Source organism: Oryctolagus cuniculus, chromosome 5 (assembly GCF_964237555.1).
Source record: "Oryctolagus cuniculus chromosome 5, mOryCun1.1, whole genome shotgun sequence".
Classification (NCBI taxonomy): domain Eukaryota; kingdom Metazoa; phylum Chordata; class Mammalia; order Lagomorpha; family Leporidae; genus Oryctolagus; species Oryctolagus cuniculus.
In genome coordinates this window covers 15,335,671-15,353,834 of record NC_091436.1, presented here as the reverse complement: position 1 = coordinate 15,353,834, position 18,164 = coordinate 15,335,671, and the positions used below count along the sequence as shown (strand labels likewise).

Genomic DNA, 18,164 nt, shown 5'->3' with positions numbered 1-18,164 from the left:
GCTCTTCTATCCACTGCTTCACTTTTATGTCCAAAACAGCTAGGGTTGGGCCAGACTGGAGCCATGAGCCTGGAATACAATCCAGGCCTCCCATATTGGTAACAAGGATCCAATTACTTGTGCCATCACCTGCTGTATTCCAAGGTATACATTAGCAGGAAGCTGGAATTGGAAACAGAGCTGAAATTCTAAGCCAGGCTCTCCAAAACAGGAAGATGCTCCAAGTGGCTTCTTAAACATTGTTCTGAATGTGCCCAAGTAAATAACTTTTTGAAGGGAAGGTTCTCATTAGAAAAATAGAGGTTAACAAAGTTCATTTTGAAGCCTCATCTTGAAAATAATTTGCATTCACTGTATATTTCCACGTCATTAATACAAGTTTCCATTACTGTCATCCCTAAGAAGAAATTATCTGTAACATTTAGCAAATTCACTTTGCTACTTTCATTTCAATGTAGCAACTTACTAGTTTATGTAGAGTATCAAAATGATCTTTTGAAGGCTTGAAATGGGTAACTATTTCCAGAAAGCCTTAAAATTCATAGCCCTACCAAAACTGTGTCAAACAATTAGAATGAAAATATTAATCATTTATGTTGTTGCTACTTGACACCAAATCACTAAATGGTTACTAACATTTCTAAGTATCTAGTAACTAATATTTTAAAGTTGATCATATATTTCCAATAATTAAGTAGAATAATTTCATTTATTCCAGAAATTTTAGAGTTATTTAAATTATTATTTTATCCTGTTAAACCCTGACCTCCCATAAATGCACTTCATATATGCACTTCTAAAAATTACATTTAATCCTTAATTCTATTGAGTAAGTCCAGTCCCTCTGGATCAAAGCACTATTTGGAACAATGTAGTCATATTTTATCCAGTGAAAAATTGGTACAGGATGATTTTTTTTTTTGCCTTTTTTGCCAGCTTTCTGATTTCCAATAGTGTCTTGGAAGTTCTGTGATTTCTGGATTTAGGCAGGACACGCAAGCCCACTGTGTTAGGGTATAAAACAGTCCTTGGTTATTGTAGGTACCTTCAGGATCTAGCAGCCTTGGGATCCCCAGTTGCACTTCTGCAATGGTGAATGCTTCCTCCAGGTTCTCTCGGTTAGATCTGCCTCTCACTTTCTCCAGGTCCACTAGTTCAGGTCTGATTGCATGGATAACTGAATGAAAGGCAACTCCACTCCTCCAACTCCGTCCAAAGTCCTTCACTTCTATTCCAGTCTGCCTTGGTGTGATAAACACACAAAATCATGTCACATTCTCAGTAAACACAAGCACTCTCCTCAAGGCCTAATGCAAAATCCAGGGCTTTTCACCAACAATATACAGTTAAATAAATCAGTTCTATGTTTTTAGAAAAATGTAAGCAACAAAATTTAGAAGGCAGTAAGGCAAGATTGAAATCTAGTTCCATTTTTGGTGCTTCCTATAGAAATACTGGACTTTTTGGTCATTGATAGCTTAAAGCACATTTTCACACTTTCAATTTTTTTTATTTTTTGAAAGATTCATTCATTCATTTTAAAGACAGTGTTATAGAGGGGGATGAGAGAAGGGGAGATGGCAGAAGCAAGAGGAGAGAGGGGAGAGAGGAGAGAAAAAGAGAGAAGAGGAGAGGTGTGAGGAGGGGAGAAGGAGAATCTTCCATCCATGGGTTCACTCTCCAAATGGCCATGATGACCAGGGCTGGGGCAGGCCAAAGCCATGAGCCAGGAATTCACCCACTTTTCTGATACGGGTGACAGGGGCCCAAGCACTTGGGCCATCTTTCACTACTTTACATATTAACAGGAAGCTGGATCAGAAATGGAGCAGCTGGGACTTGAACTGGCCCCCATATGGGATGCCGACATTGAAGGAGGTGGTTTAAAGCACTGGTCCCATTTTCACCTTTTAAAAAACAAACAAAAAAATGTACAGAAAATGATCTGAGAAAAATTTTAAAAAGCTAAAGTATAAAAGCATCTAAAGTGATAAAAATTAACTACTGCATAATTTTTGAAGACATACATTTCTGAGAACTGCAATGCATAGGTTATAACAGACTAAGGTATTATGGCTGAACTGTAGCAAGTGCAGAATATACAAATGCAAATAGATGTGATAATAAGTCCAAAGTGGTGACAAAATACCCTATGATTCTTATCAGCTCAGAGAGCCATTCCAATTATCTTATTAAAAGTTTTTAAAAGATTTATTTATTTGAAAGTCAGAATTACAGGGAGAGAAGGAGTGACAGAGAGAGGTTTTCCATCCACTAGTTCACCTCCCCAAATGGCCACAATGGCCAGGCTGAAGGCAGGAGGCAGGCGCTTCATCCAGGTCCCCTCTGTGTGTGCAGGGGCCCAACCATCCTCCAGTGACCTCCCAGGCACATAGCTGGAAGCTGGATTGGAAGTGGAGTAGCTGGATCATGAACAGATGCCCATATGGGATATTGGCACTGCAGATGGCAGCTTAACCTGCTGCACCACAATGTCAGCCCTTCAAATGGTTTTCATATGCTTTTGTGGTATTTTAAAATTACCTTGAAGACAATGACCTAGTGGCAGATCGGTCTTCTTTGTTAGTGAATTAGTTTTGAACCATTTATAATTTAGAAAGAGATTCAAACTGGCAACAGAAACCAGAAATGAGTCAAGATCATAGTGAGGATTTTTTTCTCTACATAACTCATCACTGAGAAAGGCAGCTCCATAAGGAGAGCTGAGATCATTCCGAGCATCACCAGCAGCCCTGAGTAGGAGAGACTATGAATATGATTGCTTAATTAAGTGAAATGCAGTAGATCCAGTGATCTCAATTTCTTCTTAAAAACTTAGTCTCATTAACTTTGTAGCTATTCTAAATAAAGCAGAAATGTTATTTTTACTAGATTCTCTAACATTCCATGAAAAATACAATCTGACATACTGTTTAATAGAGTAAATTTAGCAGAGCTGGTGAATGTTAAGTTTTCTAAGTGAACTTGAGGTTCACTGTAAAATATGTTCATGTATTTTTTTAAGGATTTATTTTATTTATTTGAAAGACAGAGTTACAAAGAGACATAGAGCCAGAGAGAGAGAGAGGTTTTCCATCAGCTGGTTCACTTCCCAAATGACAGCAAAGGCCAGAGCTGAGCTGATCCGTAGCCAGAAGCTTCCTCGGGGTCTTTCATGTAGGCAGGGGGCCCACGGACTTGGGCCATCTTCAACTGCTTTCCTAGGCCACAGCAGAGAGCTGGATCAGAAGTGGAGCAGCTGGGCACCCATACGGGATGCCAGCAACGCCACAGCACCAGCCGCATGTAAAATATATACTACCAATGCACACAAACCTAAAGGAAACTCAAATACATGATGTAATAAATTGATGAAGTGTCCAGTTTATAGGCATTTCTGAACTGTAATACATGCTTATTTTAAGCTACTTTGAATGAATCTGTGTATACCTATCTTAATTAGTTTAGTTTGGTTATCTTATTAATTTCCATCATAAAATATAATTGTTCTTCATAGATACTTGATAATAGGCATGCAAATGTCAAATATGCTGTAAATTAATGTTATTTCTGAGACTATGTACTGGCAGTGGATGAAATCAATTTAAAAATAGCATTTATGGGGCCTGCATTGTGACATAGCAGTTGAACCCCTGCCTGCAGTGCTGGCATCCCATATGGATACCAGGTTGAGTCCCAGCTACTCTGCCCTCCAATCTAACTCCCTACTACTGTACCTGCAAAGCAGAAGATGGTCCAATTGGGAAAATTGGATGAAGTGCTCCTGGCTCCTATCCTCGGTGTGGCTCAACTCAGGCCATTGTGGCCATTTGGGGATTGAACCAACAGATCGAAGTTCTCTTTCTCTCTCCTTCCCTCCTTTTTTTGTAACTCTACCTTTCATATAAAAAATTTTTTTAAAAAGCACTTATGTAGCCTGTGTTACTGATACAGTATTTTAATCTCATTTCTAAAATATTGTTAAACTATATATGAAAATAATGAGTTTACACTGACAGTCCGATGTTTACTGAATGTTAGTTACTTCCTACCGAAACTCCAGATTACAGAGTCCCACAAAAATAAAAATTTGGGGGAAAATATCATTCATAGACTCTATGGTGGATCCAAAGTCTCTTAACCACATCATATAATAAGTTCCATGAAAAGTATACACTAGGCTAGCATAAAAGGTAGATTTTAGGAAAAATTATCAAGAGTTGGGAGTATAATGGAATCATGTATTAGTCACCCAATTTTCATGGCAATGAAGAGTCATCTCCTTAAACCTCTAATTTCTGCATCTACAAACAAATGGATCTCATTGATGTGTTAGTGGGTGGAGAACATCAGGTCCACATTTCTGGATATTTCCACAGATAAGCAAAACACAACTTCCATTGGTGTTATGGGTATACAAGCAAGAAACGTTTTGAGCTGTCTCTGGACCCCTGAACATCTTTGAAACTCAACATGGCATGCATAAAATTAAATTCAGGGCGACTCCAATAACATTAAATATGAGTTTAAGTTAAGCCACTTAATTATTAAATGGGAATTTGTTTTGGGCTAATTTAATGCTGTGTGGAGTAATAAATAACAGAATGCTACATTGACTTTGTTACAAAGTTTAATTCCAAAAGCACATCAGTAAATATCTGGATGTGGTTTTGTGTTCTCCAGTCCAACCTCTTCCTTTTTCCAGTCACTTTCCAACAGAGATGAGTGATACCCAATGTACTTGCAGTCAGTATCCCAGCATTGTGGGAAGAACTTATCATATTTATTTTCCACTATAAATTCTACAGAGTCACAAAAGCTTTACTTCAGGAATATTTTTGGCTGCTCTTGAATCATAAATATACATCCCAAATTAGAAGTCAACACACTTTAAAAGCTAAAAAACTGCAAAAATTAGTAACATTAATTACATGTTCACAATGTTAATTTCCTCTTTCTATTTTTGCTCTTCAGTCACATTTAAAAATAGAAATAAGTCTGTTTAATGCCTCAATATTTTACATTAATTACTATTTACAACAATTTTTCAGAAAGAGAATCAGACTCAGATGATATTTAGACATGCAAAACAAGATAGAAAATGAGTTAGCTTATATAACAGGTAGGAAAATCAAATTAATGAACAATATCTCTATGAATGGATGTAGCCTTTTTTTTTTATTTGACAAGCAGAGTTAGACAGTGAGAGAGAGAGACATAGAGAGAAAAGTCTTCCTTCTGTTGGTTCACCCCCAAACGGCCACTACTGCCAGTGCTGCACCGATCTGAAGCCAGGAGCCCGGTGCTTCCTCCTGGGCTCCCACGTGGGTGCAGGGACCCAAGCACTTGGGCCATCCTCCACTGCCTTCCTGGGCCACAGCAGAGAGCTGGACTGGAAGAGGAGAAACCAGGACTAGAACCCAGCGCCCATATGGGATGCCGGCGCTGCAGGCGGAGGATTAACCAAGTGAGCCACAGCGCTGGCCCCATGGATTCAGCCTTGATCACAAGATATTGATAAGTTAAACTGAACACTCCATTGAAATTTCAGTGAGAAGACTTCTTCTGGAGAGTGGTCATTTTTTTTCTATATACGATTATCATATAAATGTTTCTACATGTGTATTTGTTGTGACAAGCAAAAGGAAAACCAGAAGCAAATTCTCAGACTATAGAGGTAGAATTGGGGCCAGTGTTGTGGCACAGCAGGTTAAGCCACTGCCTAGAATGCTGGCATCCCATATCAGAGCACCTGCTGGACTCCCAGATGGTCCACTTCTGATCCAGCCCTCTGTTAGTGCACCTGGGAATGCTTCAGAGTATGGCCCAAGTAGTTGGACTCCTGACATCCATTTTGGAGACCTGGATGGAGTTCCTGGCTCTTCCCTTTGGTCTGGCCCAGCTCTGGCTGTTACAGCCATTTGGGGAGTGAACCATAGGATGGAGAATCTCTTTTAGTGTCTCTTCCTCTCTGTCACTCTGATTTTCCAATAAATAAACCTTAAAAAATAAAGAGTTGGCAAAAGAATATACCTTCTAGACAAAAAATGAGATCAATCGCTAGAAAGTTTCAGGACACAAGAACATTTTTTTCCAATATATAGACTTTTTAGTATTAGTAAAAAGCGCTCAGTAGTCTTATAAAGAGATGATATAATTTATATCTCTAACTTATTTGTGTAAAGATTATTCAATAGGAGCAGAAATTCTATCCAAAGGCCTGAATAGAATTACTTCTCATGCTATTAGCCAAAGTGTAGAATTAATTCATCTAATTAACCAGGCCTAATCTCACAAATGAAGAGGAAACTAATATTATTTCAGTATATTTCTAGACTACTACCAGTAATTGTTTTCATTTTAATTCAAGGGAAGAGAAACAAGAGTTAAAATAAAGACATCCATTCAAGTATCTCTTCAAACATTACTATCATTGGAAGATAATGTAATCAATTGATAAATTATTTAAGGGCTTTAAAAATTATTTATTCTTTTGAAAGAGATCTCTCTCTCTCTCTCTCTCTCATCTGCTGGTTTACTCCACAAATGCCTACAAGTGCCAGGACTGGGCTGGGCTGAAGTTAACAGCCAGGAACTCAATCCAAGTTTTCCATTTTGGTGGCAGGAATACAAGTACTTGAGCCAGAGTCAGCTACAGGTCATGGGCATCAACCACAAAGCCTAACACCCACTCCACGGGTTTCAATTTAAACAAACTCTTAGTACTTACTTGCCAGCTGCACACTGAACCCACTTTAGTAACGTCTTCTTGGCATTTCCGTGGATCTTGGTAGCTACCTTGCGCTTACTTGGAGGGCTGGCGGTTTCAGAGCTGACAATGCTGTCCACGGAAGATGCACTGCCAGACAGAGACTGCAGCTGCGGCAGGTTGCTGGTCAACTCTTCAATCTGTGTGTGTTAATTACCAGCAAAAACATAAGAACTCTCTTTCTTCACATAAGAACTATCTTTCTCCACATATATTTTACTTTTCTAACTAAATGTGGTTCATCTTAATGTCCTTAACACCCTCGACAAAATGTAAGACCTTACAGGAATTGGGTAATATCTTATTCCTCTTTGGAGCTACCACTGCACTCTGTTTTATGCACATCAATATATGCTCAGTGAATACAGTAATGCATTAACAAAACACAATGGTCAACAGTTATTTGGGATGGAATGACAATTCCCCCCTTCTTGTCTAACAGGAGCTTAGAAATGCTCCATCACAGAGAAAAATGAAAATTTCTTTGAGCTCCTTCTGCAGATAAACTTAATCTTCATTTTTCAGACCGGAATGCACTGGAGTTCTCTGGGAGAGGCTCCATGTACAACATCTTTGCAAAGGAGAAGAGGAAAGAAAATTCCTCTGCTATTAAGAAACAATGTGTGAAGTTCACATTTCTGCTGAGGATTAACCTCAAAGATACAACAAATGAAGGCACTATTGAAATGTCTACTGCTGTCTCCCTTCATAACATTATTGTAGGTAAAGAAGGAAGCATAGCACAATACCTGGAAATAGAGAATGATGGTCCACATCAATCCGAGAACTATTGAGGGCCTGCCATCAGCTATATCCGTGGAGTTAATGTTGACTAATTTAATCTATTTAAAAAGAAAAAATGTACTAGTAGTATACTAGAACATTATAAGCCATTTAATTTTGTAATAATCAGGACTTTATTAGATGTCACTAATATTTGGGCATGCCTATGTAGTGGTCCACACAGGTCAGTAGGGTGAGTCGTAAAAACAAATAAGCATGTGGTTTCAGTGAAAATTCCAGGTGCATTGTTAGGTGCACAAAACAAACAAAAACCAAAAAAAACTATAAAATGGATTTTAAAAACTTTTGTTTAATGTTGAAAAATATATCATGCAGGAAATTGCCAACAAAAATGATAAACAAACAAAAAGCATATTCTTTATATTTAGAGGTCGACTGGGAAATAAAAGGAACCATGATGAGTATTTTAAGAAGATGCACTTACTTTGAAGTTTGTTACCAAATAGCATGAAACTTAGATTCTCTTTTACCTACAAAAATCAGGAGTTAAGAATTCTAAAATTTGTACTAACCGGTGATCCTCTGTACATGGACTGACATGAAAAACAAAGGGAGAAGATGATATTCATACATAAACCACCTTTCAAAGTCAGCATCATTTGTTCAAAAGAAATAAATACCTAAGTAGTAAATTTGAAAAAAAGAAAAAGGAAAGCTAAGAAATAGTAAAATGGAGAGATATTAGCATTCATTTCCTACTTTGGGGGGAAGATAACTATCAGGCATTCAGGATAGATGTCAATTTGTTACCAATTGTCCCCAATTACTCATTTTGTTTTTGCCCTAAATATTAAAAGAAACTTCTTCTCTCCCAGAAAAATATATATAGTAAGTTTACGCTAAATCATTCTCCATAGTATTCAGTCAACAATTGCTCATCACTCTTCGCATAATCCCTGAACAAGAAAAGAAAAATAACACAGCACTCTTCAGACTTCTAGCACAACAGCTAAGTTTAGACTGATGATAAAGATGCTAGTTGAAGTATCCACTTCCCATATCAGAATGCCTGGATTTGAGTCCTGCTTCTGGTTCTTGACTACAGCTTCTTCCTAATATGTACCCTAGGAGAAAGTGCAAATATTTGGATGTCTGCTACCCTCATGGGAAACCTGGATTTAGTTCCTAGTTTCTTGCTTCAGCCCTAATTAGCCCTGTCCTGGTGATTATGGTAATTTGGGAGAATCGGTGGATAGAAAAATAATAATAATAATGTTTTTGCCTCACAAATAAAAATTTTAAAACAAGTTTAAACCGAGATTTCATGAGGTATGTTACTAATAAGAAAGGTTCAGGAACTCGTGATGGTTTAAAGATATTTATCCAAGACTCAAATGCATTACTTTCTCACTAAGTACAATATTTAAAATCTGAGTCTTCTCATTTTTTTATTACTTGACATTCCGTGAAAGCAGACCTTGTGAAAGGCAGTCTTCTGTGAAAACAACTCCGTGTAAACACATTTTATAGGATAAGGCATTAAACTTTTCTCTAAGATTATTAATTAATAAGATGAATTTTTAGATTCTAGAGAATAAATACACGTCAGAATGAAATACGGCCTTATTGTTATACAACTGAAATGGGAAAATTAATGACCTGAAAAACTACATTTATTGTTCCTCCAAAGCTTCACGCAGTTTTCTATGAAAAACTAATACAGGTTGAGCAAGAAGCAGGCATCCAACAAGAGTAAGATGACCGTGATCTTTTCACAACACATTGGGAATGAGGACCGCTTTTCTACACTACATAAACACCTGGAATCTCTCTTGGATATGAAGTTTGCACAACTGACTGAATTTTACACTGATTCATAGCATTGTCAACCTATCAAAATGTAAATGTTGAGGGGTAGGTCCCAAGATTTCTTTAATTTCGTATCATCCACAGTTCCTGTTTGGTGAAAGTACATTTGTGGAGTAAATGAATTAATTTAGTGAACATGAATTGAGAAGGAAATAATTGAATTGTTCTGCTTTCCAGAACTTTGTGTTATTCTATTTATAAAGCTGATTTTGATATCACTAAGCACAGATTTCTCAACTCCCACACTTAGAAAGGCTCAACCTCAGAGGGTTGCTTCAGCACTTTTGGAGGAAAGTATGCAAAACTTCACAAAATTACATGTACACTTGTGTGGGGAGCAACCCGGACTAGACTAAGTTACTGGAATTAAGACTTATTCTATGCATCTGCTCTCCCACAATATGGCGCTGAGAAGGGAGAAACAGCTTCTACACAGCTGCCTCCAGTTCAACCAATAAACTGTAGGACCTGCTCCTGATTGGAGGAGAGCAGCATACTCGGCGTGTGGGTAGCAGAGTTGGGATTGGTGGAAGAGGACTATAAAGGAGGAGAGAGACAACATGCACCAGGAACATCTATCTGAAGGAACACCTGTGCAGCCCCCGAGAGAGCCGGCCGGCAGTGTGCCGCTCCCCCGCAGAAGTGGGGAAAGTGGCTAGGGGGAACCGCCCTTCCATGGAGGTGGAAGGGTCGGTAGCCAACCCGGGAAGAACCAGCAGCAAACCCGGGGAGGGCCGAGCAGACAAAAGAACAGCGCAGGGTCCTGTGTCGTTCCTCCACGAAGACGGGGAGCGACACACTTGCTTTTTTTTTTTTTTTTTTTACCTAGAAATCACACTTGTGATTTGTAATATACTTAGAAGATATATTTCTAATAATGTGAAACTACTTATGCTACTAGTTATAAATTGCGTCACTGTGTTTGAAAAATATTAGAATCAATCTAAGTGTCATTCAAAGAGAGGCTGAATAAGCTATGGCATATTCAGATAATGGAATACTACACAGTTGTGAAGAGAATAAGGTAATCTCTATAAACTGACATGGGTAGATTTCCAGGATGTAATGCTAAATGGAAAAGTCAAAATCCTTTATAGTGTGCTCACCTTCATGAACAGAAGTAGGGAGAATATGAAAACACGCCTCATTTGCGAAAGGAAATACAGAGAGGAGTTCAGAAACTAGAGTCTGGTTACCTGCAGGGGGCAAATGGAGCTAAAGGCAGAGAATAAAGCCACAGTAGCAGAGATGAGGTGGAAGGTTATGCTTCTCTAAACATAACATACTCTTAGAGCCACAGGGATGCATCAGTCAACCAAGCAATTAAATCAACCAAGATACGTAAGTATATGTGTGGGAGGACAAAATGGAGTAGAAGCAGTAACAAATGAATATGACTATACTACAAATGAGTAAAACAATCTCACGGAAGGGGATGGGGAAGAATATAAGTAATCTAAATACATTTGGAAATTAGTCTCTTGGTGGGATACTGAACCACTAAAGACAAAAATGTTGTACACAAATATTATTTTTCAAGTAGTAAATGTTTCTCAAAGGGGTAGTGGTTAGAAATTCTGAAACTACTTTATGTGTATATCAGAATTAAAGGCTATGTGAATATATTATAGATGAGAATCAGGTTGTTCATTTTCAGAGAAAGCAGAAAGCAAGCATTTAAGACTAGAATGAACATTGCGGGGTTGGATTAGGCTGTAATCAGGGGAATCAGCTTGAAATGATAGTGGGCACATACACACAGACAGAGGAAGGAGAGGAACAGATGTGTGTGTACACACAGGCAGTGAGAATGTATGCTTTCTCGATCTGTCTGCCAAGGTGGCCTAGGAACATTGATACCCAGGAGCAATAAGCAGATATCTAGACCGTGGTTTCTGATACCACCCACCAATGAAAGGAACAAGGCCTCCTTAGAGAAGTGCTTGATCTCAGGGTTGGGGTAGAAAGGATAGATCATAATCCTGGAATCTCTGTCATTTCAGAAAAAAGGATGTGATTGAAAATTGGCAGGGGGACATCAGATGGTGCTATCAGGAGCTCTTAATGCTCAAAGCTGGAACAATACAAGTAACAAAGTAACAACAATAAGGAGAGTAACGGAGTATAACTATTGAATAAATATGATGAGTTTACACTGAGATAAAAAATTGAACAAATAAATGGGGAAGACAAGACTATTTTTCTTACGGAATAATTCAATTAATAAATGTAGTGAGAAGAAGGGAAATACAAAATTACCATCATGTAAACATCACAGAAATAATTTCTGTAAACAATTGATACCAACACAAGTGAACAGAAGTTTGCAAATGAATCAGAAAATTAGCAAGTGTTAATAATCTCCTTGGATTGCTTCTCAACATGAAGGGGAAAAGGTAACTTTACCACAAAACACATAGTGGACACCATCTACTGTACTGAACTATGTCCCTAATTCCGTATGTTGTAGTCTTAATCCTCAAATTCCTATGTTCATGATTGGTTATGTGATCTTTAGGAGGTGATGAGGATTGCACAAGGTAAGCAGGATGTGGTCCTGTGATAGAACTGGTGGCTTTAAGAGAAGAGAGGACAGACCTGAGCTGACACATGCTTGCTCTGTCTTGCCCTCGGTCACATTCTGCAGCAGGGAATTCCTCACCAAGTGACAGAAGCTGTTTTTTTTTTTTTTTTTTAATTTTTTTTTTTGACAGGCAGAGTGGACAGTGAGAGAGAGAGAGACAGAGAGAAAGGTCTTCCTTTGCCGTTGGTTCACCCTCCAATGGCCACCGCGGCCAGCGCGCTGTGGCTGGCACATGGTGCTGATTCGAAGCCAGGAGCCAGGTGTTTCTCCTGGTCTCCCATGCGGGTGCAGGACCCAAGTACTTGGGCCATCCTCTACTGCACTCCCAGGCCACAGCAGAGAGCTGGCCTGGAAGAGGGGCAACCGGGACAGAATCCGGCGCCCCAACCGTGACTAGAACCCAGGGTGCCGGCGCCGCAGGTGGAGGATTAGCCTATTGAGCTGCAGCGCTGGCCAGAAGCTGTTCTCTTGGTCTTTCCATTCTCCAGAACCATAAGCCAAAGAAGCTTCTATTATTTATTCTTTATCAACTACCCAGTCCCAAGTATTTTGTTACAGCAACAGAAATGGACTAGGACACCACCTTAGCAAGTGATCTAAGTTAACATTATCAGCAATAAGACTTGCCAGAATCCTGTATCCACTGAGTGAAACACTGGAAAGAATGCAACTTCACTTCATTGCCAATAGTCTACAGCTTCAATTGAATCATGACAGTATATTATATAAACTCAAATTGAGGACGTTCTGCAAAATAACTCACTAGCAGTTATAAAAATTGTCAGGTCATAGGAGACAATGAAAGAATACTGTAGACTAAAGAGACAAAGGCAACATGTAATACTGGGTTGGAACAGAAACAAAACAGCAGGAAGAAAATTGATGAGATTTGATCAATGTTGCTGCTTTAGTTAATAGCATCATAACCATTTCAATCTCTATTTTGGTAATTGTACTGTGGTTATACATGTTCTTAACATTAGTGGAAGTTGGGTGAAGAGGAGGCATGGAATATCTTTTGCAAATTTTCTGTAAATCTAAATTATCTCATAGTAATATTGTATGTCTGTGCTGCATAGATTACATGGTGTTTTACCCCACAGCCAGTCAGTGTGTCCATGCCTTCCTTAAGTGTTCTGGTGTTTTATTTCTCTCTTACCTTTCTTCCCTCAAGGAACCTGAGTGCTGTGCCGATGTTAGCCACAGCATGGATTCGTTTCATCCGGCGTCCTTGTTCACAAGGCTATAAAAAGTTAAAGAAAAGGAATAAATCAAAATGAACACATTAAAATAGTTATAAAATCTATTCGTATGGGTTAAAATGTGCTGACAGAATATTCAAGAGCAATAAAAATTACTTGGTTTCTATAAAGGTCAGCAAATACATGAGGGAATGTTGTCTTCTTAGCACTCTTGAAGATGTACTAATTTATTTAATCAAAACATTCATTTTCAGCTGTCCTGTTAATGCATTTGCCTCTTAGGTTTCTGTATGCCTAAGAATGGAGATTTCCCAAACTCCTGTGCTTGAGAAATTAACAATCTACTGAGATTGTCAATCTTACCAGTAAGGAAATTGGCCACTTACTATCTTTTTTCAGCCATATGAACATGCAAAGATACTGACAGTACTAGTAGCATTCTTGATTTGAATGACCAAAACACATGGAACAGAAGAGCTAAGGATAAAATATAGTTGTGAGAATGAAAATATTTTCCACAAAACAGTGTGTTCTGATACATACATATCCTAAGTAATCTGTGTTTATGTCGCTCCCCCTCTTCGTGGAGGAACGACACAGGACCCTGCGCTGTTCTTTGGTCTGCTCGGCCCTCTCCGGGTTTGCTGCTGGTTCTTCCCGAGTTGGCTGCCGTCCCTTCCACCTCCATGGAAGGGCGGTTCCCCCTGCCACATTCCCCACTTCCGCGGGGGAGCAGCACACTGCCGGCCGGCTCTCTCGGGGGCTGCACAGGTGTTCCTTCAGATAGATGTTCCCCCTAGATGTTCCTGGTGCATGTTGTCTCTCTCCTCCTTTATAGTCCTCCTCCGCCAATCCCAACTCTGCTACCCACACGCCGAGTACGCTGCTCTCCTCCAATCAGGAGCTGATCCTGCTCCTGGAGGTCATCACTCAAGTTGGCAAGAGGCAGCTGCGTAGAAGCTGTTTTCTCCTCTCCCAGCGCCATATTGTGGGAGAGCAGATGCATAGAATAAGTCTTAATTCCAGTAACTTAGTCTAGTCCGGGTTGCTCCCCACAGTTTAAGCTACCAAAATTTTTTATGCACTGTCCCCATGCTACATTGTTAACTTGAAGAACCAAAACAATTTCCAATAAGTAGATATTAGCATACTTTACATGAAAACTCTAAATAATCTCTCATTCAAGCAAAAACCAAATCCTGTTAATAATGTGCTAGGTTGGGGCTGGTGCTGTGGTGTAGTGGTTAAAGCCTCTGTCTGCAGTGCCAGCATCCCATGTGGGTGTTGGTTTGAAACCAGCTGCTCCTCTTTTTTATTTTTTGACAGGCAGAGTGGACAGTGAGAGAGAGAGACAGAGAGAAAGGTCTTCCTTTGCCGTTGGTTCACCCTGCAATGGCCGCCGCTGCCGCGGCCGGCGCACCCCGCTGATTCGATGGCAGGAGCCGGGTACTTATCCTGGTCTCCCATGGGGTGCAGGGCCCAAGCACTTGGGCCATCCTCCACTGCACTCCCTGGCCACCAGCTGCTCCTCTTCTGATCCAACTGTCTGCTATGGGCTGGGAAAGTGGTGGAAAATAGCTCAAGTCCTTGGGCCCCTGCACCAGTGTGGGAGACCTGTAGGACCCTCCTGGCTTCGGCACAGCTCCAGCATTTGCAGCCAATGGGGGAGTGAACCAGCAGATCAAAGTCCTCTCTCTCTGCCTCTCCTCCTCTCTCTGTGTAACTCTTTCAATAAATAACTCTTTGGAAAAAAAAAAATAGTGTGCTAGGTAGTAAGTTTGAGGATCAGATTTTAAAGCAAATACTTAAATACAGGATATGTTTTAAAATTTTTGTTTATTCTTTACTGGGACCACTGTTATACCTTGTGCACATGAATCACTTATATATCATTTATAATACAAAAAGCACCCATGAACTGCCAGCTAGAATTCAGCTAGGACCTAATTAAGAATGAAAGTCATATCCCTTGACACCATAATTTATTCCATACTCCTACATTCCTACTCTCATGACAACCATCCCACTGCGTTCAATTCAACAATTCCCTTTATATATATATATATACATATACATATGTATATATTCCTTTAATTTATTTGTATTCTTTAACAGAATAGTCACTTCCATTTTAATACTATATAAAGAATATCACTGTATCAATATCTTGAGATTACTTTTCCAGGTAGCACATTTTTAAGATTCATTTATATTATTGAATTTTTTGCTAAATTTTGTTCATTTTGAAAGCTATCTAGTGTGCCATTTACATGCTTTCCTTGTAAGATCACATGGATTATTTCCAGATTATTGCTATTGTAACCTATGCTGATGGGTCAGTCTTGTACTTCTTATCTTTTGTGTACGTATAGTTTCTCTTAGGTATATGAATAGGAAAGAACTGCTGAGTTAGCGGGAATGAGACTTTTGAACTTGCAAAGTAATGCCAATCTTCCCTGAAATGGTTGTAGTACTTTTCTCTATTACCAGCATTGCAAAAATAATCCTTTTTAAGCATGTGCTCTATGACAGTTGAATGACAGATACTTAAGAATCTTTTCCCCTTCAACTGAATGCATATAAAATGTGTGCACCCTTTTTCACTGTGTTATTCATTTGCATTTCCCCAATCAGCAATGATGTGCACATCTCTTCCTCTGTTTATTAGCAATGTGTGTTTCCTTTGTAAAATGCCATACTCTTGCCCAGGTTTTCCTATGAGCTATATATAGACGTACTGTTTTGAAGATGTGTTTTATATATTCTTGGTAAAGTCTTCTTTTCATCCTTTCACAAAATGAATTTTGAGTATCTTCAACAAGTTTGTAACTTGTCAATTCAAAGGTGTTTTATTTTTAAAATAGTCTTAATTTTAAAAAATTAGTTTTTTCCAGATTCAATGTGATTTGTAGATACAATTCTAAGAACATAATGATATTTCCTTCCTATCTTCCTCACTTCAATTTTTTCTCTTTTTTTAGTTTGAGTAAAATGTATTCTAAAATTACATTACAGTAAAAAGGCTTAATACTTAATAAATTGAACCAGTAAAATGCAAAAATACCCCAGTTTAGTGGGGGTATAGATAATGGCCATAAATAATAATTGAATGGAAAATGACCATTTCACCCATATATAGCAAGTTTTATAGTAATCATAGATCACTAAAACTATAATTTTAATTTAAATACAGCAATATTTTTTGTGTCATATTAGTTTTTTTCAAAAAATGTTCACCCATACTAAGAATTTAAAGAGTTTCGGCCGTTATGCTCTTAATATGTATAGCTTTTATTTTTTATAGCACAATGATCAAATTTCATCTATTTATATTAGGATAAATTTTACTCCTGTTTAATTTATTGACTAGTTCCTCATTTCCTCAAGATCTGACATTCACCTCCAACATATTCAGGTTCCATTCATGTCTTTCTGGACTCTGCTATATTTGTCAATATGCCTATTTTTGTAACAATACCAACTGTCTAAATTGATAAACCTTCATTGTAAAATCTGATATTGTGTAGGGTAAATAATATCCTTTCTGCTTTTCTCATTCATTCAGAAGTATCCTGGCTATGTGAGGAAGACACAAACATCTATTATATTGTTTCATCCTATTTTAATACACATTTTCCTATCCTAATACAATCATCCCTCCTTACTAAACTATAAGCTCTTTAAGGGCACTGAACATATCTTACTCACTTGTGCTCTGTTTTTCTCAGAGGGTAAAAGGTAGTTCCTCTCCATAACAATAACCCTAAAAATGTTAGCTGGATGATTTATAGAAAATGTCAAAACCCAGTGCCGAATTGAGTTTTAAACTAAATATGTGATTAATGGCTAAAAGTCACCAAATGAGCATGCAGAAATCTGATACTTGATTTCTTAAGTTTGACTATTGTTCACTCTTGGGTATGTCATTAAGCTTCTCCAGTCTTTTAAAAGATACTATACGCAAGATTAAAAAATAAGAGAGGGTTTTTTTTTTTATAATCCTTACTTTCTAATCATATTGTTTCTATCTTTTTCATGGTAACTCCATACATTTTTTAGTTTTTTAAAAATTAATTTCTATAGGAAAGGCAGTGACAGAGAAAGAAGAAGAGTAAGATCTCTCTGCTGGCTCATTCCCCAAATCCTAACAACAGCCAGGACTTGGCCATGCAGAAGCCAGGAGCCTGGAGCTCCATCAGGGTCTCCCATGTGGGTAGTAGGGAGCTAAGCACTTGTGCCATTACCTGCTGGCTCCCAGGGTGTGCTTCAGCAAGAAGCTAGAATCAGGAGCACAGCTGGGAATTGAACCAAGGCAATCCAGGACAGGATAATGACATTTAAAGAAACATCTTAAGCACCATGTCTGTCTCCCTCACATTCTTTAAAAAAAAAAAAAAAAAAAAAAAAAAAAAAAAACCTTAAGTGAAAAACTAAATTTAGTGTTCCTATGTTTGCATGTAATTAGAGATATATAATTTTTTTTTATTTGACAGGTAGAGTTATAGACAGTGAGAGAGACTGACAGAGAAAGGTCTTCCTTCCATTGGTTCACTCCCCAAATGGCTGCTACGGCCAGTGCTGCGCCGATCCAAAGCCAGGAGCCAGGTACTTCTTCCTGGTCTCCCTCATGGGTGCAGGGGCCCAGTCACTTGGGCCATCCTCCAGTGCCCTCCCGGGCCACAGCAGAGAGCTGGACTGGAAGAGGAGCAACCGGGACTAGAACCTGGCGCCCATATGGGATGCCAGCACCACAGGCAGAAGATTAACCAAGTGAGCCACGGTGCCAGACCCAAGATAAACAATGTTTTTTTTATTTTTTTATTTTTTTAACTCTTATTTAATGAATATAAATTTCCAAAGTACAGAATATGGATTACAATGGCTTCCCCCCTGCAACCCTCCCCTTATCCACTCCCTCTCCCCTTCCATTCACATCAAGATTCATTTTTCGTTTCTCTTTATATACAGAAGATCAGTTTAGCATACATTAAGTAAA

At 38.6% G+C, this 18,164-nt stretch overlaps 1 protein-coding gene across 26 annotated transcripts in view; it reads right to left on the bottom strand.

Moving 5' to 3' along the window:
* SYNE1 (spectrin repeat containing nuclear envelope protein 1) overlaps positions 1–18,164 on the bottom strand; it is a 551,595-nt gene that overhangs the window by 400,994 nt on the left and 132,437 nt on the right. For 14 of the 26 annotated variants that reach the window (XM_051855247.2, XM_051855246.2, XM_070073391.1 and 11 more), the window contains 5 exons: positions 13,126–13,209; positions 8,086–8,193; positions 7,519–7,611; positions 6,731–6,909; positions 1,046–1,242 (listed from right to left, as the gene is read on the bottom strand). In XM_051855247.2, the coding sequence (XP_051711207.2) occupies positions 1,046–1,242; positions 6,731–6,909; positions 7,519–7,611; positions 8,086–8,193; positions 13,126–13,209 (661 nt within the window). The remainder of the gene's footprint in view (positions 1–1,045; positions 1,243–6,730; positions 6,910–7,518; positions 7,612–8,085; positions 8,194–13,125; positions 13,210–18,164) is intronic. The other 12 variants (XM_070073379.1, XM_070073388.1, XM_070073378.1 and 9 more) reach the window with 3 other exon arrangements.